The sequence below is a fragment of the Zootermopsis nevadensis genome, unplaced genomic scaffold, assembly GCF_977971745.1.
Source record: "Zootermopsis nevadensis isolate Lab colony 2312 unplaced genomic scaffold, Znev_1.0 Znev_ptg000029l, whole genome shotgun sequence".
Lineage (NCBI taxonomy): Eukaryota > Metazoa > Arthropoda > Insecta > Blattodea > Termopsidae > Zootermopsis > Zootermopsis nevadensis.
In genome coordinates, this window is record NW_028259161.1 from 5,935,939 (window position 1) to 5,963,329 (window position 27,391).

The 27,391-nt window shown below is 38.7% G+C and overlaps 1 protein-coding gene across 5 annotated transcripts in view; it reads right to left on the reverse strand.

Moving 5' to 3' along the window:
• The window catches only part of pxb (putative Hedgehog signaling attenuator pxb), a 243,404-nt gene that overhangs the window by 36,285 nt on the left and 179,728 nt on the right, over window positions 1-27,391 (reverse strand). For 4 of the 5 annotated variants that reach the window (XM_087358168.1, XM_087358167.1, XM_087358166.1 and 1 more), the window contains 2 exons: window positions 16,922-17,179; window positions 3,318-3,430 (listed from right to left, as the gene is read on the reverse strand). In XM_087358168.1, coding sequence (XP_087214294.1) covers window positions 3,318-3,430; window positions 16,922-17,167 — 359 coding nt within the window. In that variant the 5' untranslated portion in view covers window positions 17,168-17,179. Of the gene's footprint in view, window positions 1-3,317; window positions 3,431-16,921; window positions 17,180-26,687; window positions 26,830-27,391 lie in introns of those variants that run through there. The other variant, XM_087358169.1, reaches the window with a different exon arrangement.

Consider the following 27,391-nt stretch of genomic DNA (forward strand, 5'->3'; position numbering starts at 1 on the left):
TACCGTCAAAGTCATTCTCGATTCGCTAATTGGTCTTTCACTCTGATGATAAAATCCGTACGTTAGGCTGCAAGATTTAACTTTCTCAGCTTTCGGAATGGATGTCGAGGTCCGCAGTTAGAATCACAATCAGTTGCCATGAGAGTTTTCATTATTTTATTTTAGTTTCTACAGGCCTTCAAATATATAACGACTATCTCATACAAAATCCTCATTCGCTGCCAGTCGACCCTTCTCGTTCAAATCTACGAGAAAGTTTCACTCCGTGTTACATAATCTTCTTTTAGCAGTCAGTTATAAGGATCATCGCCGCCCATTGCAATATGTTATTTCTTAGAAAGCCAATTAATTTCATTATTTCCATTAACATGATTGTCAATTAATTATTTCCTCAGAAGGCAGTTTCAAGGTCGTAAATACCAGAATAATACGGTATAAAACTGTAGGCCATGTATCCAAACTATGGCGATTATACACAAATCATTTATCCTCCAAGGATTGCTTGGGTAAGCGACTAATTTGCAAGTACATTATTCAGAACTCACCTGGCATCTATCCGGAGATAGCAGGATATATATGACCTACAATACTCGACATAACTCATCATTCCCGCCCAAAACTAATAGTAAACTACACTTTGTCCCATCGTTAAGGATCTATCACTAATGAATAATGAAATAAATGTTGTTTCCAGACCATATATCAGTGTTTTAAGTTAGAAAATTTGAAAACAGACAGGTTGGAAAAAGAGACAACATTATTTTGGAAGAAGATTGGTATAGAGTGTACCGCCAGGTTAGCTTGATTTCCTAGCCTACGGTTATGGATCACAGGAATACAGAAAGGCTGACCTTCCAAACCTGTCAAAATGACGGCTTCAAACGCGACACAGTGAACAAACAAACTACTGCTTTGTGTGTTTTACCTAGCACAATTAAAACACATCACCTACTCTTCCCCGACTCAAGTCCTATCGTCAGAGGCAACTAAATATAACAGATCGTAATCCAATTTCCACCCTTTTTGCAGCAGAGTTATTTTCAAGAGAAAGAACAAAACAGGGCAGTGGAATGGACGGGATGCTGTAGCCAGGGGAGGCAGAACCAAAAGACATGGACCATTTGCCCCTGTTTCGCAAAAACAACACTCACTGTGTTGTCGACTAGGTCTGTTCACGGTGCAATGAGATTCAAATACTTTGGTATCGAAAAGGCCGAATAATCGATACATTATTGTAAATCGTTAGAAAGGTTCCTCATCGTCAGTGTTCCGATCAGCGTAACATCAAACGGGAACTGTCTGGGTTGTTAACATGCGGCATTTGAATTACTCGTAACAAAAGGCAAAACGAGACAATGAAAACTGTTCAATTTGCAAAACGAAACATCAGCTAGAATTATTCGTAAATTACAACTGGAAGAAATGTTATGTAGCATTTACGCCGAACAGATATTTTCTGTTGAAATGAGTTCTTGAAATGTGCGGTTAAGTAACCATTACGTACATACTAACGCGAGAGTAAACAATAACCTACATTGTTTTATGACATGTCCTATGGAGAAATAGTTTTTCGGTAATAAACTTGAATACTCTACACTACACCGAAAGAGGGGAATAAAAATAAAACAGTAAAGCAAAATAGAAAACGATACACGAAAATCTAATACAACGCTATTTGAAACAAATTTATATTGTCTAATGTTGTCACGGTCGAAGACAGTCGCCAATATGCTGAAAGTGGATGTTTAAGGCAGTCGTGAATATCTAAGCGCATGCTTTAAAAAATACAAATTAAATATATAAACCAACTTATAACAGCTGTATGATATTATGTCCCCTGAAATGCAACGTTAGTGAAGATGAAACTAGAAGGTTTCAATAACGGGATTAAGTTTAAAACTGGAAGGAAATTATATCTAGCGCGAGATAACAATCTAGCACATAACAACATAGTAAATCTCTTCTCTATCGGACTGACTAAATACTGTTATTTTGATAATATAATTTTATTTTCCCGCAGAAGGAGCTCAGAAACCCTTTCCGACATTCCTGTAGCTTGTATCCATTTCAAATTAACTAGTATGCGTTTTTTATTGCATAGTAAAAGTGTAGTTTGAGTCAACGGATTTATGAAGGACACCGGAACACATTTATGCATTATAAATGTGCTCGGCACATATTCGGAAACAAGATTCCACTTATTTCCTCGTTTATATCCGGATTTATTACTTAAATACCATATCTCTCTCCAGTCACCCACCAGCAAATAAATTGTGTACTCGCGTCTGTAAACACAGTACCACAAAACGTTCCTCCGTGACCATTAACTCTTTTATGACATAACCTCAAACCCCCCCCCCCCCCCCCCCCCCACATTGGACGATTTGTGTGGAATTGAAGTAGTAAATATAAACTGTTTTGTTTGAAGATGTCTGTCTTCTGGGTTGTTGCGTCGTCGGTTCAGAGGTCCTTGCTGCCTCCATTATCAGGGCGATGATGGAGACAGAAAGAGCCTCTAAAATTTCGGTAAACTTCAAAACCTCAAATCCTACATACGTTTTGTTTGACATTTTTTAATAAAACGAACGACGAAGCAAAACTGTTACTATTGAAATAAAAAAATATAAAATTGTTATAATTTCGTTTATATTCGGCAGCAAATGCAAAATTGTTTGCATTTGCTGCCGAATATAAATGTGGCTTGCAAAATGATCCCTCAGAATATAATTTCTTTTTAGGTAACTTTGAGAATCGTTAAGTACATACCTTAACACACCATGGCCAACCTGGATGCACGAGGGACTTACATGGCCAGAGACCACTTATAATCAGGCTCGAGAAATAATTTGTTAATAATTTACTAGTTCTGATATTTTCGGATATGTTTAGACACATATAACCACAACATTCTTAAGTCAACATACAGAATGTACAATTTAATACGCAACCCAGAAACAATGAAATCAGAAGCAACCCCTCCCCCCGGTCAATTAGAATAGGTTCTCAAACTCCGAAGTGATGGACAACTTGAAGTCATCCTAATTTCTAGCCCGCTGCTTAAGCCAGTTGCAAGAAAGCTGTTCAGGTTCTAATATGTTGTGTTCGGGAAAGGAACGAGTGGTCATTCTCGAATGTTACTTCATATTGAAATCGTATGCTGCTGTATAGTTTTCCTATAGTTGTTCCTAATGAATAAAATCTCAAAATCAAATAAATCGTGTGTCTTGTCATAATGGTATCGATAAAGATTACAAATACTTATGTAGTTAGGGATAAGTTTAAATGAAACACTCTTCAGTAAGAAATTTAACACTTACTTCCAGACTAGGACTGAAGCAATGAGTACCATGGCAAGTAGCAGCACCGAGCACACGGCGATGACGGCTATCGAGGGTATAGCGGGGCTACTATGGTACTCCGCATCTATCACCTGCAAAAAAAAGAACACATGCTCCGTACTCCATGACAGTAGGTTCGTTCGACCAAAATAATGTAGCACGTCTTAAGAAAGCACTGAGTCTACTGGCGACATTAGACTGAACAGTGCACGGAGGGTTACGAAACGGGACTTTTAATGGTAACAGAGATCATTTTAAAATGAGACTGGGCTTTCAATTTCAGAACAGAATTTGACAGAACTTGCAATGATCTACTAATACCAAGATTTTTGTTTTCCACAATACAATTTTGTTCCTTACGACGACGAAAACGCTGTTTCCTAGATGCTGTATAGGCTTAAAATGAGTAACTTATTAGATGATTTTTGTTCCTTGATTCCAGGCACCGACACAGGAATTTCTCTCCTCGGCACTTTGCTCAGACCAGCTCTGGGGCCCGCCAAATAAAATTACCTGTAAAGGTTAGGTTAGGTTAAGGCGTGGCTTCTTCAGCAACAGCAAATTTCAGCAAAATTGCTAGTACTTTCTTGAACAGCACGAATAGCAGATCTGAAGTGGAACTGTGGTTACAGAATCAGAAAGCAGATCGTGCTGTTTATCTTCAAACACCGAATAAAAAAAATATATTAAGAGATTTCGCGTATTTTCAGAAATCTATTTTCGTATTTAATTTTGTAGTTACAGGAACGATTAAACCAGTTCACCTTCGTACATCAAAGAGTTATCTCAAGAATATCATACATTTAACTCCACACATCACTTGAAAAATAAAACTGAATTCCTATATTTTATAAATATTTTAATACCAAGTACAAGTAATTTGACTTCAACTGTGTTTTAATTCGCTATATGAAACATTTTTCTATATGACTGTTGCCTATGCAGCGGTGAGGTTATACGGCTGTTCATATGCTGAAGAATGTGTTCTTTTGTCCGCAAAACCAATAAGTCGAGTAAAGAGCCAGAAAACATAAAAAGGGTGTTCGCGTCCATATATTATTGCAAGGTTTCTAATATATCATTGGCCGAATAGGGAAGGTCGGGGATAGTAAAAACTGTGTGAAAAATTGTGTGGTCGTCATGACGACAAAGAAAACGTAAGAATATCCTCTTCTAAGAAGGTGTGAATAGGAAAGTGAAAAGCCCAACTAACCAGCTATGTGTGTCATGCTGCTGATACAAAGAAGTCACTAGAAACCACGAAGAGGACTACAAAGAAGGGACAGAACTTATTTTTTGCAATGAAGGAGGGGAAACTGGAAACTTATTCCAGTCTTGCGGAGGACAAAGGGGTGCTGATAATAGCTCTGTGCCGACAAACCGTGTATCTGAGGTGGTCTTAGACCTGGAAGGTCTGGCGTTTGTCTCCCGAAGCCTAACCTATCAAGTAGCAGAACGGCGGAACAAATTTAGAATGAAGTTTGGAAAACATATCGAATCACGAATTTCCAGTTTCCTTGTGCGAGGATTCAAAAAATATATACGCACGACATAGGTAAAACGATGTTAATTTAACATCACCAGTTCGTCGTGACGTCACACAGCAGCTGCAAAACTCGGTTGAAATGTACGAATGAATAATGTAATCAGCAACGAGAAGGACAGCGTCTAGGTTTCTTTTTTTGACTTGGTCTAAAACACATCACGATACGCAGTAAAATTTTGGAAAACACTGAGTTCATGCCAACACGTGACAAAACAATTTAGCCAGGTCGGCCTAAAATCTGGCCGCGTTCAGACATTGCCTCTCCATCTTGTGCTGTGGTCGTAATTTGACAGAATTCCTGTGGCCCATAGCCAGACGGTAGTTAGGAATCTCCAAACACAGCCTACAAAAGCATATATCATGAGCTTAGCAGGGAATAGACACAAAGCTGTGGAGATAATAATGTAAGCTCACTTCGACCCCGCAACCGAAACATCGTTTTCCAAAGCAACTTTCGATTTCCTATAGCAATAAGTTCTCTTTTATAGATGTCCGATTTTAGACAGCCACATTGCTATCGTTAACTGCTTATTACTGGCTGGCGAGGTCAACTTACAGTTTGTTTGGCCCGCCTGTCGCATCCAACGAAACGTCGGTAGAGCAGATACGAAGATGGGAGACAAAAGAAATGTACTGAATACTTTAATAACAAGCACAATTAACTTTTCACTGTTGATGATCGACTGTTCGCAACATACGATAAAGAGAGGTTATAAAGAATTACAATTTACCGAGGTATCACACCATTACAGTTTCATGACCGATACAAATTTAACAAAGTGATGGCATTTTAAAAGAAAAACACAACAAGAACAATAAAATTATCTTTAGAAAGTTATATAGTGCAACTTTCCAGAATTGAAATAGGTATTTATGAAGCGTTTCTCTGAGTAGGGTGGAATGTAGATCTATTTGATGCATTTAACGTATATTTTAACATGATTTGGGAGACAGTACTTGGAATTTTAAACGGCAGAAATTAGCCTCGATACGAAACTTCTACTTTTTAATAATTGATATCTACCAGATCGGCTACTCCTGCCTTTTGTTTACAGAACTGGTTAATCCAGCGTTTCCCGGATCTTCTCTTTTTTGCTTTATATTTGTAAACTGGTGTAACTAATCTTACGTAGTTCGCTCAAGGCACGAGGTTCTGTCAGTGTTCTTTTGAACTCTTTCACATCATTCATTGAGCTTTAAACTGTCAGCTGTACTCTTCAATCTTTTTTCTTTCTACTTTTTGCCTCTTATTTTGTTTCTCTCCCCTCATTCAACACACGTTTTACGAGCCTTTCGATATAAAATATTACAGTACATAGTACATAACATGGGTTCAATTCCCGGCAGGATAGGTATCTTTTTTCGCTATAAAGATAAAACTGGTTCTAATACCCTAACAGTGTCCAATACGACGAGTACCGGGGTTTTGTTGGGGGTAAAGTAGCGGTTATGAATAAGTAGAGCTACACTTCCACTCCCCCCTTTCGTCAGAATGGCGCTGTGCTTAGTTAAGCACCAGATACAAATTTACATCCACGTGTACATTATGCTGCAAATACTAGTTTCAGCAATTCGATTAAATCAAATACTCGACTATAGATACTATAAACAGTGATATTATTTTGTGCCTCACAAATTCTTTGCAAGAATTACTTTTGTTCAAGGCCTTGCAAAATTTGAGTCAAGGTTTTGGATACTAGTCAGGCTAACGTGGGTGTCATTAAGCGTCTCGAAAAAAACTTTGAAAAAACCCAAGGCAGGCTAAAGTGTAATAACAAAATTTCGGAGGTCAACTGACTGCTATTTAGCAAACGTTGCAAAACTACAGTGTCGAATTAAATGTGAAGTGCAAGGATTCTGAAGGAGCCGACCGTAGCATGTTTCAAGGTACTATCACGGCATTCGTCTGGGGAGGCTGAGGACAGCCACGAAACCCGTCAGTGAGGACTGGTCCGGCCGAAATTGAATCCATATACCTACCTGCCAAGGTTGCCTAGCATGGAGCGTTTCATCTTGAGTAGTACAAAAAATTGTAGTAGATACTGCATAAAGAGCTTGTGTTCAATGCAACATGTATTGGAATGAGTCTGTGGTGTATCCTTAAGTAACATTAATAATGCATAAACTTCATGTTCAAAATATTCTCCATAAGAAACACATTTCATTTATCATTGGGTTTCCAAGTAACATCTTAAAAGGCTTACACTGTGTTTCTGCCGATGAATTACGGTGATGTAAGTGTTTGAGAGTGTATACTGACTAGCTACGGGCTGGACGACCGGGGTTCGATCCCCGACGGGGACAGAGGATTTTTCTTCTAGCCTCTGGGGCCCACCCAGCCTCCTCTACAATGGGTACCGGGGGTCCTTTCCAGGGGGTAAAGCCGGCCGGGGCGTGATGCTGACCACTCACCCCCATCTAGTGCCGAGGTCAAGGAAGAGAGGAGCTATACCTCCACTCACCCCAAACGCCTACATGGCGTATAGTGGGACAAACTTTACTTTACTTTAAGTGTTTGAGAGTGTGAATCCAGCTCTTTATGGGTTGCCACATAAGAAAAGACCTACGCGTTTACAAAAGATGGCCGAACAAGTACCTGCCATCGTAAAATACAGAAGCCAGGCAGACCGAGTGTTCGTAAACATACTAATAAAACACAGCAGAATTTTTAGTGTAATAACTAAACTCCAGTTGAGCAGCAATTCATATCAACAACGCAATACCACGTTAAACTTAACGTTCACAGCACACCACGTAGATGAATGTGACGCAACACGAACGCAGTCTACGCGTAAATCATTTGTGACTGTTACGAGCATTGTGAATTTATGTGTGAGACTTATCGCAAGTTTGTACAGCGGTACTTAATTTGAGAGATGGAAGGCAACAGTGCTCTATTAACACATTAAACCACGCCTTTCACCACATAAAAGTAATCAAAGGGCTGCGGCTTCGAATTCCACATCGACAAAAACCAGCACAAAATTCTGTCTTCAAAATCTTGCGTTAGTGTTGGATAACTGATGTTTAAGACAATGTTGAATTGTTTATCTGTTGTAATAAGTGAACGGCTTTCGTAGGTCTTGTGTTGTTGTTATTATTTGACAAATAAAAATAACACTGTAACATTATTTATACGAGGTGCGATCGAACGGTTTCCAGACTGCGCGTATAAAAACCCGTACACTTATCTCAGGTATTAAATTCATCCATCACCCTCGAAGTAGTTCCCCTGGGAGTGAACACAACGATCGTATATTCAGAGTTTCCTTTTTGTAGAGCACACACTTTTTGTATTATACTGTATAAACCACCTGTAAGTGGAGAACTTGTTGGAGACAAGTAAATTAATAAATAAGTAAATAATTAAGTAGGCATGTGAGGATATTACATAACGAAGAACCTTAAGATTTATTAATACACCTTAAGTTTTACAGTTAAGGTACTGGGTTAAAGAAGGTTTCGATGGGCTAGATATGTACCTCAGGACGAACAGACAAAAAAATGCATAAGGACGTTGTGTGGATAACTTCGTGGATAGCAGCCAATTGGATTGCTGAGAAACAGACATGACGACAGCATTAAGACAGACCTTGTGTAAGCTCAGAATTGTATTCCATGACAGGTATTGTTATCAGTGTTGAATATGTAAAATATAATACAAGAGACTTACTTAACACGATGAAGTGTAGATAGCCTACCGAAATAACGTAGGCGAAAAAGCAATGATTTTATAGTTTTTTTTGTTTGTTTGTTACTATTGTAGCACGCGTACAGAAAATCACTAAATTTCATACACTACAACGGATATTGGATTTCAATAAGAAATAGTTAGTCAGTTACATTAATTAGAGCACTGCTTCAAGAGTGCACAGCCCATGCATTATGGTTCGATTCGGAAGAAATTCTTTAATGAAATCGACTAGGCTATCGTGATTCTCCAACACGTTGGATAAGGTTACAATACATATTTGTCGACGCTGTCTAGCTAGTGCGGTTATTTGCCGTAATTTCCCAGAGGAGAACGATTGCATTTTATATAAAGGAAGAGAAAAGCATAATTTACCGTAGACCTTAAAATTAAGGATGGTAATAATTCTGAGGGGACGGAGGCAGAAATGAAGTAAGAACTTTGAAATGTTTCCAATTCTAAACTGAAGTGTGTCAATAAATACGTTAACCCCTCTTCGTAAACGAACATTTACTTTATGCGTCCGGGATAGATTGTGCTCCATCGTAAAATCTGAAGAAGAAGTGTTCCAAAATGTCTTGTGGTTTAGAACTGAGTACGGCTAGACAGTAACGTGTGTGTGTGTGTGTGTTCAGAACAACAACGTAAAAGAAAAACGTGCCTGACTCGAATTCTGTGCATACCAAGTTATTCAAATTCATGGAATGCAAAAGGCACACAAAATTATTTCAAAATCACAACCTTTTTCTTGTATTTGGAAGACAAATGCTGTGCAGTTTCGGTAATTCGAACTATTCAGGTTAGCGAACCAAGAAATTTCCCACTTTTTACTGAACCCAAATGTGCTCCGTTCACAAGAGCCCACCACTGCACGCTATCTGGAACCATATTAATCCAATCTACATATTCGTCTACTTCCTTATGACCCATTTAAATGCTGTCCATTCGTTGATACCTATTTCTCCTAAGTCGTCTCTTTCCTTGAAGTTTTTCGACTAAATTTTATACGAATTTCACATCCCTCTAATACCTCCTAAATGTCCGGCTCATTCCTTCTTTCAGGATACGTATTGAGTTATTTAATTCTGCCGTTTCAGCTGTGCAGACTAGTACACAATGTACCGTCTAAGAGAAATTACGAGATGAATATTAACATTAGATGATGATAATACGAAGAACAGTTTACAAATGTCAGCGTTTGGGATAAAGACAGCTAGAACCTGAGTTTAAGAGACCAACTTTGAAACATGTGTAGATAAACATTACACGTTTACAGCTTTTTCATATGATTCAACTTATATTCCAAGAACTCTTATATGATAAGGCCTATGTTACGAATTGCATTCGGAGTCTGAACAGGATAAAATGCCTAGTCATTGATGGTATCCCCGACGGGAACAGAGGATTTTCCTCTAGCCTTTGGATCCAGACCGGCTCTGAGACCCTTCCGGCCTCCTACCCAATGGTTACCAGGGTCCTTTCGCGGGGGTTAGCGCGGCAGGGACGTGAAGCTGACTACTAACAACTAGTTACATCAGGCACTATCCTAGCGACGATCTGAGACAGGGATCTCGCGATACGAAGCAGAAACTGGAGTGCGATGATTAAACTAATTCAGGAAAAGCATACTTTGATTTATGGATAGATTAATGCTATTTAATATTATGTTTCAATAACAACATGATGTTGCGACAGTTTTCACCAGAATTCTATGCATACGAATACTACAGTAGTCCTATATGATTACTTAGCCCGTTTCTAAACAGAATTAAATTTCTCGCCCGGCTCACCGTCTATTTTACAAGTGCTACTTTGTACGGACTGTTCTACACGAAGTGAGTTCCTTATACAAGCGGGTTCCGTCTTCTGACACTTTAGCACAATACTAATTAGTTCTAAGCCCAGACCAATGCAACCCTTCTCCCTTTAAATATTCAGTGACACTGTCGTTCATACAACCCCTTTTATCAGGACAGGAATATAAACATAATTCACTGCGAAGATCACTGTATTTGGTTTGTATAACCGAAAGGCTATATGCAAACCGTTAACTCATGACAGTGCTTCTCATCAGAGTACAAAAAGTAATAGATCACTGATAGTATCTTATAAAATGGAATGTCCCCTTAATAAAGGTGGCCAATATAAGAATGGAATTATAAAACTATACCTGGTGGAGAATAATATGAAGACCAGACAGACAGTGAAAGGAAGGTTTTGAGGTTAGGTTCATAAAATCATTTGTTCAATATCTAATACAATAATAATAAGGAGAAGAATACACGTTCTTCTTTGTAACATCTTCAGATATTCCAGTGATATTGAAATCTGCACAAATCTGGAAACTTCCATTATAACTTAGTTCCAACGACATTTTATCCGTCAACAACAAACAGAACAAAGTGGAAGGAAGTTAAGAACAGAAAGAGGTGAGGTACGAAGATATTCATCACAGAGGCAAACAACATTTGTCACTGGAACTTCACGATGTCCTACTGACGCCCAAAAGATGGGCCCTTCTTACTGGACCGCAGACGGCTTTATCTGTCCTTCCACATCTAATGGCTCTGATTGGCTAATGTCAATCACTGGGGATTACGTTTTTAAAATTTAACCTGACGACAAAAATACAATCTTTTTTTTTAAACGGGCGAAGGAAATTGTCCAAAAGTATGTATCAAGTAAATTTGTTAGTAGTTAATCGACTAAAAGATGGATGATTTATCGACTTGGTTTTAAGTTTTAATACAGTACACAACTAACGTTTAACGCGATGGTGAAAGGTCATCTGTAAAAAGTATATATTTATACCGTCAAGAGAATTCCCTGCTTTACGGAACTCGAAAGTTAATTGCCGTATTCGTAAAAAAACCTATTTTGATCCAGCTGAAGGCAGTAGACAACGTCACACCTTATTCTCTAAATTAATTGTAATATCATCCTTCCATTTACACCCTGAAATTTCAACAAATATGTTTCTGCTACTGTGGGATCATTGTTAAGGTAGTCTTAAAACGAGAATGCCAAGCAGATATTCAAATAACATCCTCTTCTACCTACAATATAAACATAAGATTCTTCTCTAATTAACAAGTTTCTCATGCTATAAAAATTACATTTCAAGCAAATAAGTAACCGGATTCCAGTCTTAATACGAAACTACTTTGTACTTTACTGAAAATAATAAAAAGTAATTATATTTTTAGTTTCCAAATTATGGGATAAAAACATAATTTGAATGCGTCATAGTTTTATGTGCACTGTCGACGTTTACAGGACATTCTTTTTGTAGACATCACATGTACCGGTCGGTCTAAACTGAATGGTAGCGATGAACTAGATTTTAAGAAACATGGACAATGGGGTAAGCAGACAATGGGTTGGGTGACAAATGGCTCCTATATTGCCAACACGTTAAGTAAAAGCTAGTCGATCGCGAGGTTTTTAGAAACGTTACAAAGAATTCCAATTAAAATACCAAGCAGTTCCAATAATCAAGTAGCAAACAACTGCTGGACGCTTCAAGGACTTGGAGGTCTCAAAGGAAAAAGGCAACTGAAATTTTCCATCGCAGATTTGTGTCTCAAGTGCATGTGTTTGTGTGTTATGGCGTATTGTATAACACAGAATATCTAAAGAGGAGATTTATATGAAATCGTGCCTGACAAGACTTGAGGTTTCGCCCTAGAAATCGTATGCAGATTCGAGCGAGTTGTGATCTCCAGATGCTGTCGCTACTTCCTGAGTGCCAGCGAAGATTGCAAATTTTGTACTGCAGAATTAATCATCGCAGGTTCAGCTGCGGCATAATAAACATCACAATCCTGCCAGAGAAACCTATGTGCCCAGGGGAAGAGTGGCAAAGGACTGAAAAGTCATTTTATTTTCCCTCTAAATCAAATAGGATGTAACACGCGAGACATGAAACACGAATGGGGAATTAGAAATTAAAACAAATCTGTGGACTGGGGTGTGAAAATTCGGGCTTAAGTAATCGGGTTTACAGTAGAGTCCAATGCTGAGCTTTTGTTAGTACGGTAACGAGCTTTCGGGTTCCATAAAAGCGGGGATTATCCCCACCATCCGAATAACTGTAACCTATTTAGAGGAAAGCTCTGGACCATGGTGTCTGTTGCCACTAAGTAAACCAGAAACACGGGACAGAGAAAATATCATATTGCGAGAAAAATATTTTTAGATTCTCCGTCCCAAACAGTTCTGTTTACTATCAAGCACATGTCAGCGTTATTCAAGCAGTTTATTAACGACGTGTAATATAAACTACTTGGCCGAATGTTATTTTTTTTCTGGAAACAAGGTTTAGTAGGGCTAAAATATATTGACCGTTCTAAAACACAGTACCTTGGATATCATTAACGAAATGGCCACAATAACTAGACCCTATCTGTAGCATTAAATACATGGGTAGGACGTATATATTTCTGTTCCGTTAGCTATCTACGAGCTCTGATAGCAACGTCAATAAATTGTCAGTGCGGGATAGATAGCCAGAGCTCCTAAAGTGATGGATAACCTCAAACTCCTTTCAACGCATTCTATGCACGTTGTGGATTATTTAATTAACTATAATAATAACCGTATCTTTTAGAAGCAATTGGTTAAAATAATATGTATACCTTCCATCTCCAACTTATGACCAACAAGGTGAGTTTCCTGTGAAAGTATTTTGAGGGTCTTTAGTTAACGTAATAAATGCAACATATTAATTATTTTTACGGCATAAGCAGGAAATGTAATCAAATTAGCCCCCTTCTATTTATATCTCTGACTTGCTTTTATGAAACAATTTTTCGTGACGTAAGCACTTGGAAACTGGAAATGTACTATATTGACAATTTTTTTTTACTTGGTATAGAAGGAATTTTCTTTGTTCTTTCTAATTTTTCTCTGCGACTTGACGTTTAGGAAATAAAAAATGTAGAGTGAAAATATTTCGCTGGGATCAGAAGTCTCCGAACGTATGTAAGAGTCCAGGCGCAAAAGTATGTGGTTCCAATATTTCATAGACTTTTCTTTACATGTAGCCATAATGGGTTTCAGATACTAATTCAGCCCGAAAGAACTATGAATGCGTCACGAATATCAATTAATACATTGGTCTAAGGCTCCATAATAGGATTCTGTAGTGGAAAAGAGTGTTTTTACTCGGTTGACTTCTCCTGTCTCCTCACAAGGGCGGAGAAAAAATTCATAAGCTCTGAAATTGTGGAAAGAGGAGAAAAGGAAAGAAACCGAGCGAGCTACATCACGAAATTCTGCTTCAATTTCCTTCAGCATATCCTTCCTGGTCTGATGACTCCTGTAACAGCCTCTAGAGTCATGGAATGATCGGCAAAATCGAGAATATGTCTTAAACCTGATGGGAAATTTTCTTGTTATTATTGTTCGTAGTAGTAACGACTTGTTGTTTCAATTCCTTTTCATCTGTCTCAAAATGGCGTTAAATTAAAGTAATTTTGAGGACGTAAATTGATACAAGCAGAACAACCTTGTTTGCCGTTTCTCTGAATGTACACACAGTATCCTCTGGAGTTAATCTCAGAACTTTTATGTGAATTTATTATTACAATAAAAAAATTACCGGTACGGTTTGAACAAAATAAAAACAAGATGGTCTCTGTATTGGTCGTGGTAAAGACCGCCACAACGTCAATTTGTTTCTGTTCTCTCACTGTAATTCTTATGTTAACTTCGAAGGTTATCAGTGAGTACGAAGATGAATGACTAAGTTCTGTTGAGGTTTAGACGAAGCTGAACACAAGATGGCTACTGAACTGGGTAAATCCTCATTACATTTCTGGTACTGCCTTTGTACACTGGTTAACTGTAGTGTCCTATTCTTTCAACCATTAAGTTTACGCAGATAATGACCAACAGATGATGAATGAACGGAAAACAGTTGAAAGGAAGATACTCGTCCGAAATTTGAACCGGGCGCCTCACAAGCAAAAGTAAGGCGCATTACCGTTTACACGGTAAGTTCATTCATCGTGACTGAGGTTCAGACACTTTCTGACGGCTAACGCTCTTGTCCAAAAATGTTTGCGTGACGATTATTATGATTTATGAACGAGAATAATTTGGGTACAAACAGCCTTACCAAAGACTCTAAAGCAGAAAGTATGAAAAAATGCAGAACGGCCGAAAGTACTACATAAAGGAACAATTTTTCAGCGTCCAAAGGCTGGCAACCATTTTAATATCTGAGGAATATTTGATTATTACTGTTTCATCCTAGTGCATTTAGAGGTCTCTTATTTTTTGCCAGAGATTTCAGTTTTTCTTTCCGCTGTAATATGACCAATTTTTCATCATTTTCTTTTTCATATTCAGTTCAGTTTCAAATCTCCTTTTCATCTTTTTTATGTGTATCTACGCAAGTGTGTGTTTTCCCGGGTTTTTTGCCTTTCTGTTGCATACTCAGCTTCAATCTCATTATTTCAGACCATCTTTCTCGGCTTCTCTTCACAATCTTATGCTTGCTATACGCTCAGCGCTACAACGTACCATGTGACACACTCAGTTAGATAAGGAGAGCGAATTTTCCTTTAAATATTTTACTGCAGCAAGTTACACGACACATTCAGTGCACTACTACCTTGATATACAGATTCCACCAGTGTACTGCCTTAAAACATTCTCATCCTAGTTCGTAATCGACTGATTAGTAATCCTATTTAATTTACAGTGGTCCCGGGTTTGACTATCGATTGCGATGTCGAATATCTTAAGTCCAGCAAATGCTGAGACCACCTTATTCCATGCTCAATGTAGACGTCTGAACCTCTGTGCAGAGTAGCATCAGTATTACGCCCTTCTGGTATGACGTACATTCCACTATTTCATGATTTTAGATCAAATATATCAGATTATAAAACTATGATGATACGTCCTTCTAGCATGATGCCTTCGATATGTTTTCCGGTTGAGAAACGATGCTCAAAAACATAAAAGTTGCTTAAGTCTCCAGAAAGTCCCTAACTTTAAAGAGCTCCCACATTTATGTGTATTATTCTTGCATGGAACATAATAAACGTCAGTAATGGCAGATGCCCTGATTACGCGCTAAAAAATCAGTATTCATATTTATCTTGAAACTAAACTTCAATATTATTTTGCTTTTCTCAAAACAAAGAAACTGACTAATCCCATGCTCCAGTATCTTCCTTTTAAAGCCTATAGTATCTCGGTGAACAAATTCGCTGCCCTTATGGAAACCAGAAGTTTATTACCGTGTTCACAAACGTCCACCATAACATACTTTCCTGAGCCAGCTGAATTCAGTCAAGCCCCTCCCCCAATTTATATTCCCTTGTTCCAGATCTTGGGGTCCGCAGTGGCCGCGCGGTCGCTGGGACCGTGGGTTCGAATTCCACTCAAGCCATGGATGTCTGTCCGCGTTTTCCTACCGAATGTCTATAGATCAAGCCAACGAAAGGTTGGCCAACAGCATGCTGTATTCCTTAAAGCACTCTTGAACAGAACTTCTGTGTTTCATAATGTAAAATGTGAAATAATACATAATCTCCATCGGGGTGACAAATCAGAGAGAAATAAAGAAAAAGCAGTGTTGTCTTGACTCGGTTGCTGCATACGATGCTGAGTGAAGACATTAACTCACAGTGACAAGCCAGTAAACATTCAGAACCTCTCGCTGAAGCAGGCACGACGAGAGATGTGACAGGTTCTATTGTAAATAGGAGTCAGATACTTTTGTGCTATTATCTCACATCCACTCTAGCATGTTTTTCTGAAAGCATAAGTAAATGCAAGTCGGCCACGTTTGGTAAAAAGGATACAATAGGGTGGTGAGACAGAAGTATCTTTATTAATCCTCGGTACTTAAATTAATAAGCTATTTTCGAGCTGTATTCTGAAACTAAAACAAATCCGGTAGATCTTATTCTTAACTAGGTACAAATCATAAATTAGGAACTGTCACGCTCTTCATGATGATATAACAGCTGATTAAGCCCTGTATTATTCTAGCGTCCACGGAATTTCTACCGATATTACGAAAGTAATTTACCGACGGAAAGAAGGAAGTTTTTTCAGGGTAAAAGTGGCCGGCGCGCGAAGGTTACCACTCACGTCGTTCAGGCGTCGACTTTTAAGAAATCGTGTAGCTTTATCTCCACACTCTACACGTTTTCGTGATGTGGTGTTTAAGCAGAGGACAAACTTGTCAGTGGCCGCGGATAGGATATTAATTCTCGTAAAGACACTGAAATAAAATCTCGGATCTGTGAAGACAGGGATAGCAAAAACGCGTATAACGAGAGTTACGTGTAATTTCTTCGTGTGTACGACGTGAAGTATACTTACAGGCACAGCTTCACAAGTCTCGAGGTCCACGATCGGTGTCTCAGAACAGGCCGCCCCGGAAGACTCCTCGAGGAAAGGCGGTCGTGGTGGAGGTGGTAACCTGAACTCTGGAGGCGGCCCTGGGCAGTCACACTCGTAGTCAGCACTATCCATGTCCCACAGGGCTGTCAGCTCCGGTGGCGGTGGCGGCGGCGGCGGGGGCGAAGGGGACGGAGGGGGCGGTGTATCAGTGCTTTTCAGGGACATGACTGCTCCCACCTGCGGACACAACACGCCACAACTCAGTGCCACTGCGGCAACTTCTCATGGAGTCTAACGGGTCTGCAGACTTAGTCGACTAATTTACTAAGCAATTTGCTGCATTTGCTTCATAATGAATATTGGAAATGACGTAAACACAGGGTTTGCAGCTGAACTAACCTGTTTAATTTACGTTGTTTCAGGTTTGCATTGTGGTCAAAGAGACCTGAGGCAATTCTAGGTTACCAAGCAGCGCAGGTAGGCCAAAGTGGCTCCAATTCGGACTTCAGAAAGTGAGTGTTCCAGGTACTCGAGAAATGGACCATGAAACAAGTGATACGGTCAGGGCAACAGGAGGGCGGGGAAGAGGAAGTGTGATGTAAGCGAGTTACGAAGCTATTTGCCTCTGATGCTGGATACAGCTGAGAGTCAAGAACAGTATAGTCCCATGCCTGCAAGATAAGCTATTCCAATAACTGATAGCCCAATCCAACTGGAAAATTTGAGATGCTGGCTCTTCACATTAAACTAAACAGGTTTCCTTCGTAAACTGGATGAAATCTTTGACCCATAATCGACACATACGATCCCTTTTCTACACAATTCTTAATTGTTCAATTTAAAACTAACTCTGTGGTGGTAACACTCAAATGTTCAACACCGCTAATAACAAACCCCGCCGATGGACACGATCCCGAACCAGTTCCATCTACTTCTTTTGTCTCTTCCATAAGATATTAAAAATTTCGGTTCTTTCTTCGTCTTATAACTAGTTATTTTCAGCAGGTTTCCCAATTAAAACTCTGGAAGCATTATTTGTCTTTTCTGTGTTAACTGCACGCCCAGCCAGCAGAAGTCTAATATATTTAACTATTGTAAAAATAAGCTTGTTAATTAACCTGTACAAATCACGAAGCTTCCCGCTCGCTTGTTTCTACTTCATTGTAAGTTCCAATCTCTCATCTACGCCCGATCTCCGAAGTACACGCATACGGAAGATACTTTAAAGTCCAATGTGGTAGAACGTTCCTTTAACGACGATCGTCTAACAGAATTTGATAAAAAGATCACCCACAAAGAAGAAAGCACAATCAGCAAAAATCTGGAAAAGTGTGGGTTCATCATAACAAGAGATAGGCAATCAGTCAACCCCGCTCCATGTCCACAGCAAACAAACTGACAGGACAAAGACAGTAGAGTGAAAAGAGAAACCACTCCGACAGCCCGATGGACCAGCATTCAGCGTAGTTGACGGGTGATTCTGTCCACATCATTCAACGAAAACATAAATCAACAGTAATTTACTAACTCCTCGGAAGAAGATCTGAAAGTTCAACATCGCTAATGACAAACTCCACCTCGGATACGATCCAGGGTCACTTTGATCTGCTTCCTTCCGAACAATATTTTTTCCAAATATTATTTTTAATATTATCTTTCTACTTTCGTCTTGCTCCTTTGAGGGATATATACCTATAGGCCGTTTCCAATCAAGTTCTGCAGACCCATGCATCTCACATCCTCCATACGAGCTACACATCCAACCCATCGTACGCTACATTAGTTCACTGATTCAACAGTGCTAGGTGTCATGAACACATCATGAAGTTTCAGTCTGAGTTTCACAATTAAGTCATCCGTCCTAGGTCCAACACTTCAACGAGCATAATGTATAAATAAATCAGAAATAAGTAATAAAACAGACTACGATACCCAGGCAGGCCCATGGACACACCTCTAATAATACATAAAGTTCTACAGCTTCTCCCCAATACGCCTGGTTATTAATACATCAGGGACAACTTCACAATTCCCACCGCCTATTCCAAAATAATCTGCGAAGGTGGAATCTTTAAAGTTTGAAGCGACATATATTATGACGTCAGCCTGTATTTTAACACAACAGTTTCTGGAGGAACACGAGTATAAAGTGATATTAAAATCTGGAATTAAAATGCAGAAAATATTTCAGGAGAGACGGTATTCGAACCTGATATCTCTTAAAAACAAGACCGTGTTGATGCCCAGGCACTGGAGAATCTCCATCGAGGTTTCTCTGGAGGGGTTGATGTATAAAAAGGTGATCAGAGCGTGAAACTAATAACTCACATCCACCTAGCGCCCTGCGGTAAAGAACGAGTGTGCTCTATTTCCACGTAATGTTTAAGTAATGTTACAAGTATGATAACGAGTTGAAATTATCAGACTTAATTTCATAGACCACTACGTTAATAATTAAAAAAGATTCCTGAGGATCACAAAACTTAATGGATATATTTTATGACATAAACGAGCATTACCATTTAAGTTTCACGGAAATCATAATAAAAATCTTAATCCAATCAACACCCCCTCATGCAGACGTCTATTAAATAGAGACGTTCTATTCGATTTCAGCAGATATTATGTGGATGTAATGATGTCTCGTGATTTAGTGAAAAGGTATTCACCCTAACGCCAATTTATGTGGCACGAGAACGTAGTGCCAAGTCCCACTGATATACGCCTCTCCTCTTACATTACAGTAGCCTCCTGCTTTCGAGTCTGCAAAGTTATTAAAGACCTTGATTCCATTACGACCCTATTGGCTATAATCAAGTTATTGAACTTTAGTCATGGCGATGGAACGTGTATTCTCACAATTTGGTCCGCACATTTGTTGTGGTACACAAATGTCTTGAAAGGTGAGGCCTCTTATAAAATAGTTTCCTACGCCATAGTCAAATTGGTTTATCGTTTAGTTTTATGCTATGCATTTAACCTGCGGCTACAAGTTATATGATTTTGGAACATATTAAAATGAATTCGGTTATAGTTTGATGCTAATTTTAATTTAGGATGCTCCTCTTTTCCGTACACATGCTGAGTAAAGGCAATGCAAGCAACAAATTGGTCTTACGCCCTTTTGAGGAGAGAAAATTCGTGTTACGGTGATTTCCGAAGTCTCGAGAGCAGGAACAATTCGCACGAGTGAGATCGACACGAAGTTAGGTTAGGTTTAAGAATATTTTTACACAAAAATACAATACTTAAGTAAGGTCAATATTATTTTCTACGTTCAGTTCAGTGTTGGGCTACGCTTTGTTTCAGTGTCTCCGCATTTGCTGTTGTCCCCACTTCTGCAGCTCCTTTTAGACATTTTAGCCGACTTTATCATCCGGCTACCAAGGAAAATGCAAAAAGTACCGAAATGAAGTGGAAGAATTCTATTTGGGGTTAGCAGGAAATCCGTTTTCCCCTCGTATAAAGGCTAAATCTAATTCAACCGGTTCACTAACCAGGGACATCACGCTGCAATCCGGTACACGCAACTGACCACTCATTTCATAAAACAATGGTAACCATGGTAACTGAGGGTGGTGTTCCTTTAGCAAGATATTCAGTGGTTTCAGCTTATTTCTTTTATGACTGCAGGCATCCAGGTTTGCAGATCAAAGATGCACATAAATCATGTCCCATTCAAATCTAGCGTGGACTATTTCTGGTGGTTCCCCGTACTCTCAATCCAAGAAATTTAGGGAGAACGGCCTAACTTTCTTCATAGACAACACTTTACGTTTCCATAATCAATAAACATTGGTGAGATTTCTCAATGCGACGAGTAAGAAGACGGCCTTAATGGGATGTTGCGCCGTGTAATCTGATATAAAATAGGGGCCTTGGTGATGGAGACAGTAAGCACCTCCGAAACGTCGGTCAATCTGTACCAGATTACACGGTGCTACTTCCCAGTAAGCAGTTATCTCTATTTAAACCATAACTAACGAGTTTTGAAAAACGTTCCCAAGGTCTCTAAATTATATATCGGGGTTTGATACAATGAGCATAATGGCAAACCTCAGGCTTATTTCGCGAATGCCCCGTCACTAATTTTAAATTTATTTTCGGTACGAGGTATATTCAGTGAAAAGGTAAAGTAACTGATGATCTTCAACTAATATTTTTTTGGATGAACAAATCAAGGAATATAAAGACGGAACAAGTAGCTTGCACTGGAAATATAATAAATGCATACAAAACTGCAATTGGACACTCTGAGGAGAAAAAACTACTTGGCAGGTTTAGGAATATACGAAATAACACAATTAAAATTAATCTCATAAGAATTAAAATAGGAGGCTGTGGACTGGATTCATCTGGCTGAGAAACTTGTGATCAACTGCAGGTATAAACAATAAAGTTGTTTACGTGTACAATAGGCCTATATTAGTAATTATGAACGTTCAATGAAAGGAGAAAGGGCATTATCTGAGAAAACGCGCGCTAATACACAGCTTTAAACACACACAAAAAATCAGAATGAACAGATAGGTTAAATGTTTTTAGCTTCACTTAATTAAACCAGCTTCATTAAATGACTTACGAATCAATAAAACTCACGTCAATAAACCACTTTGGCTCTGGTCGTAAAATGCAAGGTCTACTTAACAACAGGGACTATATAATAAAGTATATCAGAAGAACAAATTAATATTCCTCGGGCTTCCAAGTTCATTGTACGCCATCTGTTGCCTTTCAATCTCTCCAGATTTTTAGTAGCCAGAAATCTGACATTTATAATAGACAAGCAGGCATATATAAAGGCACAACTGTGCTTCAACAGTGTGGAAGGTCTACACGCATTCAGAATGGTATTGCTTATTATATTATGATGCTATGTCAGAAATTCCGAGAGCTTCAGTGAATACGCAGCAAACTCAGTTATTCCAAATATCTAGACTCCATGTTGAAATAGCTACCTCGCAGTCACATGCGGTAAGAAGTGGATGTAATAGGTACGTTTTGTGGTAGAGAAGAAATGGGGGAATAAAAAGAACAACGGGAAAAAAAATAAGACAAAACCGTATTCGTTCTGAAGTTGTCTTAGACATAAGGACTCCTACTCCCCAACTCGACGTACTTACATAACTTCTACTAAATCTGAATGGCAACTGCGGTATTGCATTATTAGAAAACTTGAACGTGATTATTTTATGAAACTTGTTTTTGGGGTTCCAAATGTGCAGAGCGAATGGGGAAGTTCTGTGTATGAGCTTAGCTACGTACTATTAGGTCCACGGCAGTGCATGGGTTTATAGTTCTGCACTGGCTGGAATATGAAGACAGAGAAGAGAGATTCACTTCCGGCGCTCAGATATTTAAATTAAGAAAGAGAAAACTGCACTACGGAAATTAGACGCCTTAAGAATTATCAAAGAACCGAGACAGAAAAACCTTTTTTTAAAAAGGCATACTTTACGAATATCTTCTCTTACACTATTTGTTAGTTGAATGGCCTAAGGCCTACTTTCTTTTTTACAAACAGAATTATTCATGTATAATTTTATTTCAATTTATTATAAGGAGAGACATGTGCGTTTATAGTAATGTCACTTTCCGGCAGTCTCAATACAGTTTTGAGTAATATCATTTATTGCAACATTATCTTTAGAAACTTCACTGAAAGTAAAAAAAAATAATTATAACATTTCTTTATAAACTAAACGGAATGTGGAGCCAGGCTCTTGCGAAACACAAAGCCGACTGCCAGACTCTAAACAATAGACATCCGCCAATGCAGACCCCTCCAGACCCCACCGTAGTCTCCAAAGTCAGAATTCAATTTAATTTTCTTTTTCATATCGCATCTAATTGATTCCCTTTACTTCAGTGATAAAGAAGATACCTAACTGTCATGTCCAAACAAACTTCACCTTATCGAAATTTTTAATAAAACAACTTGTGTGATGTCATAACTTACAGGCCCATCTAAATGTATACGTATATTTACAACTGAATCCTACATCTTACAGATTCTAAGCAAGCAGCTTCTTGTACAGTCCTTCTTATCCAATTTTGAAATGAATTTTAGCAACATATTTTATGTTTGGTTAAGTTATAAAATGTTTTAGTCTATATTTTATTACAGTGTAACTAACTTAATAAATTAAATAACATAAATAAATAATACGACTTTTTGCCTGTAATATATACTAAATAAAAGAAAATTCAGCTGTTTGTATTCAGTATGCAAGAAAACATAGTGTGTATCAATGTATAATGAAGTTAGAGTCAGTTTGAGACAGTGCACAGCTCAATATGAGAAGAATAAACAATCTGAGCTGTGTAATTAGTTTGTTAGTGTTTAAGAGAAACGTCACTTTACACTGCACCGCAAGAGGTCGGTGGGGGGGGGGGGGGGGAGAAAGTAACTGAAACCAAGACACGAGTCAACAAGTGGGAACGCAGTAAATTCCCTTATTATTACTCCCATTTAAAAGAAATGTTTTCGTACGAGGATACTGTGCTCATGTGGACACGGCTTGAGTGTCTTGCTTTGCAATATAAAATGGACACAATTAATTATGTCAGTATTACTTTCGACAGAAAACTTACTCTGTGCAGAAGTTTTTGAGAAGCTATCACTTAGCTGGGTAAAAATAGATAATTTCGTATTTTATCTTTACGTTTCTTCCGCAGGAAAGCTAACTGCTTAGGTGATGTCTTATAGCCAAACACAATAACAATCAAATAATTGTGGCAGAAGAATCAGACTATCATCGTTTGTAATATTACAACGATGATAATGATGATGCTGTTTTTGTGAGTGTGGTGTAAAAAAACGGAGACGAAATTTGATGGCGGCCTTCTAAATGTAAAACCGTACTCTCCGGCATGGCTGAAACCACTTCTTCTCGCTCAAGTAGGCGGAGACTGCCTTGCGGTCAGCGCGGAGCCACACGAGTTGTTTATGGGTGGGAGTATTCTAATTTCCATTGTAAAAATCTGCACCCAATGATAAGTAGGAACGATGTTCATATACGGTCCGTTGCTTCTCACTTCCTTTCTAGTTTAACCGCGCGGAAATCCGGTGTGGATAAACTTGATGTAACGACAAAACACACCGCCATGGTAGCCCACATTTTATTGCACTGGAATTACTTTCGTGGAATTAGGACGTGTCAGGGGGCCGAGTCTCAATATTAACACAGTGAGGACGTTTGGAAATATATCGTCCACAGTGAAGAACGAGTTGCGAACGAACTAAAACACAGGAGACATCTGTAGTCGGTCCGAGTCATTTCCAAACGTTCCGTCATCCTCTTCCGGATTAATTACTTGTGAGATATAATTATTCTCTAAAACACGGAGAATGAGTGTTTAACCCTGCAAACGGGACGGGATTTAGATTAAATTTGATACTGCGAATATAAATGTGTGTGGGTATTTTAATTTTGATTCGTAAAGGTTAAATATGCCCCCTTAATTTATATGAAGCTCTAATCGAATCTTCCCAGTCCTGAAAAACGACTCATCACGGTACATAACACAACATACACAGATATTTAAGAGATCTACAAATTCTGTTATATACGTTTTCGGTTTGGTAAGTACATTATTTATAGAAAGGCAAGGATAAATCAGTTATGACTTCGTAATAAGTGTCATTAGCTTTGTACCTTTGAATATGTATCTGAAACAATATTTCAAGTAATTAATGTTAAGTGGGAGGAAACATTTCTATATGGGCTACTCATCCTATGGTAAACACGATAGCCGAAGATCCAGAATGAAATTAATGTTGAATGTTGTCGATCTTGGTCTCCTGGGTTATTATGCATATGGACGTGTAGGTCCATTTCGAATGTAAATGCTACCTCCACCTTCTTCACATCATCCCTGAATATGAAGGTGGTATTTTCCTCTGAAACGCCGGTATGTACCTATACCGTGCTAAAACCCAGAAGATCAACATCGACCTACGATATTTTCAGTCGGTTGCACAAATATTTTGAATAGATTCACGAGTTTCAGGCATCTAACTGTATTTTTATAAAACGAAATTGTTTATTTAATTTAAGCAAGTTACATTCTCTTCATAGAACATACAAAGTCAGTACACCCTCCACTGATCGCCGGACCAAATACAGTGAAGCATCTCGAATACCGACCAAGGACCCCTTGATTAAACTGCGCTTCAAAGTACCACCCACACGAGTTTCAGTTCAGAGTTAATTCTGCGTGTTCTAGAGGAGGTTTTAATGTACGGTGGCCAGAGACAGGCATTCCTCTCAAGAGGCGAGCAGTTCCTGATTCAGTCCACAAATCTGTAGAAATACAAGCTAAAGAGTGTGGAAATTCTGGTCTCAAAGTTAAATACATGGCAATCACGATTTTCAATCAAAGGTTTAAGAACATCACAGGGCAGTATGCTTGTGCCTAGTAAATCCTGCGTCTACGATTTCATTTCGAGGTGAAGGAGGATTCGAAAGATCAGTTATAAAAGACAATCCGTTTGTTTCATATATTTGTGCCTGATAAAGGAAACGGGTAACATTGTCTGCAATATATTTGAAGGGGAAAACATTCTAAACTGCAGTATCTAACATGAAGTCGGCACATGTCTAAATAATATTTAGGAATGTAGTCCTTACCGCAAAGAAAACATAACATTTCGCTATTAGTACGATCATATGGTTAATACTGTTTAAGGATATAACAGCTGTTTATCCTGAGAATCATATGAAACCCATAAATATAAAATAAAAACGTGTTAATCGTTGAAGAAGTGAGGATATTGTGACCATCAGGCTTTCAAGGTTTAAAAATAAACATTACAGAATAAAAATCATGAATGTGTCAAATGGGATTTCTTTAGGCTGAAGAATCAGGAATAAGCCCGTTCGGAGTATAACTTGTCTTTTACGGTGACAAAGAACACACAGTCTGTTCCTACTTTACAGATAGCGTCAATAAAATTGTGCATTTTACAGTTCTTGTTTCCTTTGCAAGGATCCGGTCGCATATAAAGCAGTGATAAATAACATCTGTGGTTCTTTATCTATGCAAATGAACAGAAATTTAATTATATTTGTTTTAATACTGTTATCTGTTTGGACAGTTTTATGCAGGCATACGTTCCTGCAAACGAATTTACTGCTTTACGTATGGAACTGCACTAGAATAAGATGTTACATCTGGGGCGAAATTACCAGCAACATCTCTTTGTCTGCCCACTTCCCCAACTTCAGACCTACATATACATGCACATCCCAGCTCGAAGTGAATAAGTGAATAAGGAAGTCTGCATTAAAGTAAAACACCTCATAGCGAGAATTTTAAATACCTTTAATACTTATAAAGGTAAATAAAATTATTGCTCAACAAATATTTGGGCAGAGGTGTCCGGCGTGGTAAATCGTAGTATAAGGTTCGTTAATTTAGACCTATTACCATAATGATAATTACACAAACGTACGTATATAATATTAGTAACTGAGACGCGTTTCGACTAAATGAAAGTCATCTTCAGCGTTCAACAAACACATGAGTTTCGTCATGTCATCTGAACAGGGACCACACTCTGCGCCCTACCGGCGATTGTGACAATAGATTGAAATAACACCCAGAGACCGGGAGGTGGTACGGCCGTAGGATTACAGAGGTTAAAACCAAAATAATATAAAGGCAATTCCAAATTATCAAAGTATATTAAAAATATAAATTAAAAAAAAGAAGGTACAGGATGAAGTCAAATTAAACTCACTCTGCTCAGACTTCCGGGCTGGGATACCGACTAGCAACTTTCGACATACACAGAACAAACGCAAGATCAGACCTAGCTCACAACAGGCAGGAAAATTTGACTTCAGGCTCTCTCTCCCCCCGTACCCTGCGGACACACACAGACTGCCCGCCGCACTGCCTCATAAGGGCATCGAAGCCTGTGGCTCCAAAGATCGCGGAGATGGGGGGAGATAGGTCACTCCTAGCCACGAGGCATGGCTTAACTCTCAGTCAGATTACCAGCTATCAATACTGAGACGTTTCGTGGTTTTCCTCACAATCTGCAAGCTAATGGTGAGATTATCCCATATACCCCAAGACTGCCTTCTTCCACATCCTTACCTACTCGTAAATCATGATAATTTTTTTCCATTCCACTCGACGGTATATAACGTCTACAGATGAGACGTTATTTAATAGCCTATGAATATTTCGATAAATTATATACTGGTATGCATTGATATTTGTTCCCCATTTCCAACTCACAACTCAATGACTCTTTAGATATGCTACAGTAAACATACTTGAAAGAAGAGACTTAGGTGTAGATGGGCGAAGGGACCGGTGTCGGTCTCTTTGAACATTCTGGTGAACCTTAAAAGTTCCATAAAGGGCGGTAAATTTATTGACTACATTACCGATTACCAATTCCCGCAGGAAAGTCTTTGCTCCATGGAGTTAGTT